The sequence below is a fragment of the Sinocyclocheilus grahami genome, unplaced genomic scaffold, assembly GCF_001515645.1.
Source record: "Sinocyclocheilus grahami isolate Dianchi unplaced genomic scaffold, SAMN03320097.WGS_v1.1 scaffold31.1, whole genome shotgun sequence".
Classification (NCBI taxonomy): domain Eukaryota; kingdom Metazoa; phylum Chordata; class Actinopteri; order Cypriniformes; family Cyprinidae; genus Sinocyclocheilus; species Sinocyclocheilus grahami.
The window spans coordinates 3633667-3639916 of NW_015505210.1; the positions used below are offsets into that span (position 1 = coordinate 3633667).

At 36.6% G+C, this 6250-nt stretch overlaps 1 protein-coding gene across 1 annotated transcript in view; it reads right to left on the reverse strand.

Moving 5' to 3' along the window:
- LOC107575005 (polypeptide N-acetylgalactosaminyltransferase 18-like) overlaps positions 1-5291 on the reverse strand; it is a 52399-nt gene extending 47108 nt beyond the window's left edge. Inside the window, exon 1 of the mRNA XM_016261423.1 lies at positions 4773-5291. Within this exon, the coding sequence (XP_016116909.1) occupies positions 4773-5010 (238 nt within the window). The 5' untranslated portion in view covers positions 5011-5291. The remainder of the gene's footprint in view (positions 1-4772) is intronic.
- Between the last annotated feature and the right edge of the window lie 959 nt (positions 5292-6250).

A 6250-nucleotide genomic window follows, 5' to 3' on the forward strand; every position in this document is an offset into this window, starting at 1 on the left:
TATAGTACTGGAGATGATTTCATTTGAAAAATAAAATGAATTATTGGGCCAGTATTGATATATGTGATATAAAATATTGATATATATTGATATAATTTATATATTACATATATCTCACTATGTCAGACTATATGATCCATAAAAACCTGATGAATTAAATATGATGCTCAACAAAAAACATGCATATTGTCTAAGGCTCAATAATCTGTTTCATAAAAAAAAAAAGATTTTTTCAGATCGTTTTGGAAGCAAAAAGACACTACATTAAGACTTTAGTGCATGTTGAGGTTATTGTGTGTGTGTGTGTGTGTGTGTGTGTGTGTGTGTGTGTGTGTGTGATGTATAAAATATTTAATATATCATTTATATCAGTATTTTATATCACATATATCAATACTGGCACAAGAATTCATTTTATTTTTCAAACGAAATACCTACAATTTTTCTCCAGTACTGTGTCCTATGATTACTTGGAACCATGGAGCGAATAGATTTTTTTTTAAGTGTAACTGAAATAAAACATGAACTACATGCTCTCCCTCCCTGTCGTGTCAGTTCATTAACAGGTGGCCTAATGCTCAGAGTGAGCTCTCAGCTTTAACTGACAGCCCAGCACAGGTCCATATTAAACACACTAAAAAAGGTCAAAACTCCACCATCTGTGATTCTGTTGAGCTACTTATTTATTCAAATAAAAACGTGTTACATAAATGCCAGATCATAGAGCAAAATGTGACAGAAAAATAATTCCTAGGAGCCATGTTTACAAAGTGTCTGCCAAATACTGGCTTATAATAAATGATCCAGTCAAAATATGGCACATACAACCGACCAGAACTCATATGCTTTTCATTTACACCACTTTTATTGTTGCTTATTTTGTCCCCACCACTTTATAAAATAGCTTGCTAGCTAATAAGGAGGAACATCTCTATTTGTTGAGCAAGAGTCATATTTAATACATGAAAATTTATATTTAGATTCATACATTTGTCCACTAACCTACAAAAACTGAATAAGTCACAAGTCCTCCAAAATTCAATGCAGGATGTGGTTTGATAGTTGAGTTCAAATTAAGTTCATACAGCAGATAATTCCCATCTAAAATCTGACTGAGGCACATGTGAAACTGTGAAATCGCCATATACAAACATGACATGAGGAAACATCTATTTTTGTGCTTGCAAACGACATGACACGTCAACTTTTCCGAATGCATCAAGACAGTCATACAAGCATTGTTGCAAACACAATGGCTCTCCAGCTTTAGCAGCATGATAACAAGAGACAGTTCCACTGATCTGTTTTCTGCTTCTGTTCAGAAGGCCTTATTGTCCTGATGCACACAACTTGAGCACAATTGTCAGGACGCTGTGTGGTGCATATTTGATTAGTTTTAAGATGCAGCTCCTGCTTTGGGCGATATACTCTCGCACTCTCTAACCAGTGCAAAGGTTAATCAAGTCACAGAGAGACATTTGAATTCAGTCCCTCAGGTGTGCCTGCCGGGCGAGCCTCGAGAAATCCTCACGGGTCAGTGTGTGAGATGTCCAGCTATGACAGACAGTCGCCACAGTTTGTTTTCTGCTCTATGAAGAACCTGAAGGCTCTTTCATTGTTTTAGTTTAGTTTAGCTAGTATTGCAAATGTTTGCTTTTTTTATTATGTACTTTAATAATATCTAAAAGCATACACCAAATTATCTACCATTTGGTCTGACAAACAAACCAGACAGGAGAGTAGATTAACATTGGTGGACTTGAACTTGAAAAATGGCAAGTATTGACATCTTTTCATGGATGAAACAAGATAACTTCTAATGTTCATTCATGTTTATTTTGTGCTAGAACTAGTAAAGAGGAAGAGATGATCTGTTCATGTAATGCTTGAACTGAGGCGCTACAGTGATCTGTCATGACACATTAAAGAGCCACACAATGGTAGGCTATTTATTGTTTACATTTCTTAAAACATTACCAATTTTGAAAGCTGAGACTTTGTTTTATACCAAAAGTAACCTGCTCTGTCGGCACATTGTCAGTTTCCACTTTGCTAAGCGATGTATTTTTCACTGTGTGAGAACATGATGTGTGGCGTGAGAACACCATGACTTGTCGGACATAGCAACAGTAACTAAGGGGGGTGGGTCTTTGCAAAAGGTCAATTCTTATTTATAGAATATAGCAAAGTTTATTATTAATGATTTATCTGTGCCCATCATTATTTGTTTCAAATTCATATTCAACATTCCAAACAATTCCTAATGGACAAAATCAAGACCAAGTATATTTGTTCTTGTTCAATAAGCTATTTCAATTCTATATATTTCACTATAGGGAAGAAAAGCCTGGACATTCTTTTTTTGTTCTGTGGAAGAAAATAACTGGTTCTGAAACGACATGAGGGTGAGATGGCAAGATTTTCATTTGGGGTGAACTATCCCTTAAAAGAAGGAAAGCTCTGCTAACTTAACTTCAAACCTAATTTTAATTTACTACATATATACTACAAAGACTTGTCTTCCTTGCTTTCTCCCTAACTCTCCAGCATCTTACACTCCACATTTGAAATGGCACAACACCGGAACTCGTATCCCTGGACATCACAAGCAAAGCACAATAAACATGGCATTTCCACAGTGACCTTCCACTAACCAAAGTTCACATTTGCTAATTGAAACTGGGTTACAGGGAAATAACTAGCTTCATTTCTTTCTCTCTTTAACACTGTTGCTCGTGTCAATGCAAAACTGGAGGTCCAGTGTCAGTCTCAGTCTCTGCCAAAGACAATGCAATCACAGTTCAGATGTGCGTGAAAACCGGACTCTTCACTTTTAATGGATTTTGAAGAAATTAGACTCTCCGACAGGAGCCACTGACTCAGTTATCGCAAAACTGGAGGAGACTGCAAGCAAATCTGAGGAGCCTTGATTATTTCTTTCACTGAGACTTATGTCTTTGACTTATGCGCTGAAAGTACAGAGGAGAAGTTTATATATGAATTGGGGTTTTGAATACATATATTAAAGGTATAATTTCACTTCCCAAAGGCATTTCCAAAGTTTTTGGTCAGCTGAACCTCTTTGACCTAAAATATTTAGATTTAAGGTAATATTTTGATAATTGCAAATGCTCAAGGTTCTCTGATTTTGGTTAATGGTTACATGACATGCAAGTAAACAAAAAAAAACAAAAATCAATCAAGTGTTTTATTTTGATTGTTTTTATTTTAATATAATTTATGTATTTTAATTAATTATTAGCTTTTCTTTAACACACGAACCCCAGTTTGGGAAGCTAGAGCAGTGAAATCGTCTAAAATAATTTTACTAATCTAAATAAAATACTAAAAAGCACATTAAATAAAGATTTAAACTTAGATTCAATTTCTTTTTCCCCCTCAATAAGTACTTTTTATTGAAGAACAGACAGTTCTTAAAACTTCTGAAATCTCAAAATGAATTGTGGCTATAATATATAAATAGTCTCAGTTTCTGTTAATAAAAAAGTCTGAAAACAAATTTCTCATAATTTTCCCTCAGAAATGCCATACTTATTTTTAAATATTATGTTGGGACAATAAAATGGTGAGTCTTCAAACGGAAATGCAAAAACAATAGCCATTTTCAAACAGGTTTCTCTGATTATTCCCTCCCTCTTCCATTGGTTAGCCAAACAGATAATCCCGCCCCAAACTCATGCTATTGGCTGAGCCAAAGCTGCTGTTGTCAGACCATTCAGAAATCTCAAACAAATAGCTGTTAATGTTTTAACAGCATTAAAAAGCCACAATGTTTACACATGCTATGTAAAATCAAATAACAAATGGCTATGGTTTTCTCTGTATGGTATTTTAAAATAAAATTAAAAAACAACACATTTCACCTTAAATAAAATATTTTAAGACGTGAGGTAGGCATCACTATGTGGTATCTTTTTTTGAAACAGTATATAATGTAGCATGATACACTCGATCGCTTAAGTGCCTCATCGTGTAGGCGTACTGGGTATATTTTGATTGACATTTATGGCTTCACTATGACTGCACTGAGCAAGAAGCAAGCTTTAAGACCTTGAGCTCAGCACAGGAGCTGTACTTATGGTACAGGCCAACATATCCCATAAATCCATCCAAATGCTTCTCAACAAGATTAACGCATGCATTAATCCTTTACAGAAATACAATTCCTCACACAAAGCCTGTAAGGGCATAAATGGGGGTTCTTTTGAAGACAGCACCCCCCTTATTTCATTCCAAGGCCATATTTTTAACACTACTGAATCGGATTGACATCAACAGTACACTAATGATGATTAATCATCCAGGATCAGAAGCTGTTCAAACTCCTGCAGGTTATCATCACTCCCAGCTGTCCTGTTTGAGTCCAGCAAAGCAACATGATGGCACCAGCCACGGGACTGATGTTTATGCAAGGACATTGCCAAGTGCTAAATTTATGCCCCCTCTCTAGCTTCAATAAACCTGAGTTTACGCTGCACCCGCTGAATACAGAAATCTGTTGGGAGCTGAATGCAGTCCAGACAGATAGAGGTGCTGTAACATTATGATTGGTCTCCAATTCATCTCCATGTATGCATATAGAAACAGAGCCATAAAAAGAGGCTCATTAACATCAGCATCTGAAGTGCAAAGCCCCTTTAAACCAGTATTGATCTTCATATCTGCTGCAAGTAGGAGTGTGATATACAGCAACTGTAAAAAGAGAACATGCGATTAATATAAATCATGCTGTCATGTCAAAACATCGTTACCTTGGATGTGCTGGTTAACAACACTCTCAAGCCTGTCCAGTCTCTCTATAATCCTAAGCGTTTCTCCTCTGTTGTCATCAAACTTTTTCTCGTGCGTCCTCCCTGCAACTTTGACGTTGCCGTTATTAGACACATAATTGGTGATCCATCCGACGTAGAGCAGACACAAAATATTGGTCATGCCGCTTAAAATCACGCACGTGGACACCAAACTTTTGGTTCTCCTCGTGCATGCCATCGCAACATTTCCACGTGCGCAGCGCGCGCAGAAACAGACACAAATCCTCTACGCGTTTGGCGGCGGTTCTGCTCTCATACAGCCGGGCGGAATGATCTCCCGTATAACGTTTCGGCTTTGAGTCTCCAGCACATCTTATGTGACAGGGAGCTGCAGCTGTTCGGATCTGTGGGGATCTCTTGTCCGCACTGTTTGACAGCGGATTTACAGCGCGGCAGCTCGCGAGGACGGCTTGCTTGACGGCGTCATAGAGCCAGAGGGACGCGCGCTGCTGTTGACAGCCAATGAAGTTCAGCAGCAGTAATGGTTTAGGCCATCTGGTTTAACATTGGATATCAAGTGGGAATACCAAATTGTTTACTGTACACAGGGAAATGCACAGAAATTTTGAGGGGCAGGGAGGGGCTCAAGTGGAAAGAAAGACACTTCTCATATTTATTTCAATTTTTTCTTAACAAAACGTTAAATATATTAGGGGTGTGCAATATTGACATAATATCTCCAAAATTGTCTGGGATTTAATCGATAATGATAATTAGATGATGTTTTGCTGAGTGTGTTATAGTGCTGGTATCTTAAGGACTACCGTGGACATCTGACTTCTAAAGTTTTTGATATTCTGCATATTCTGTGTGGTGGTCAGTTCACAGCAGTGATAGAAATTAATCTTTTCTAATAAGTTTAAATTGATTTTTACCTTTTAATGGGCATTTTAAAATTTCTTTAAGCCATTTTTTTAAAAGAAGTGTGCATCATCTTTCAAATGCTTAAATTGAATCAGTCAGTTAGCAAATTAAATCAGTATTGACAAACTTAATCTTTGCAATGCAGAGAAAACACAGAAGCTGCATTAGAAGTGGCATTTAGATGCATTTACACACTGTTTAATGCAGGACATGAATGTATTTAACCTGCAGTTACAAATGCATTAATACTGTTTTGATATTTGAAACATAAAACGTTGAATACTGATATTTGAAATTATATATATATATAAAATGAAAAGATACATTAAATGTGAAATTAAAACTGCCAGTAGGTGGCAGCAAGTCACTGTTAATAAGTGAGTCATTGCGATTGAACCGAATAATTTAAACGGTTGATTCATTCAGGAAGGAAACGCCATCATGTTGCTCAGAGACACAAATTGGAATTATATTTGTTGGCGAAAAAGAGCAGTCAATATTGTGTCAACAGCATAAGTGTCTTCATATTAAATCCTTGTTTATTGAACTGCTGT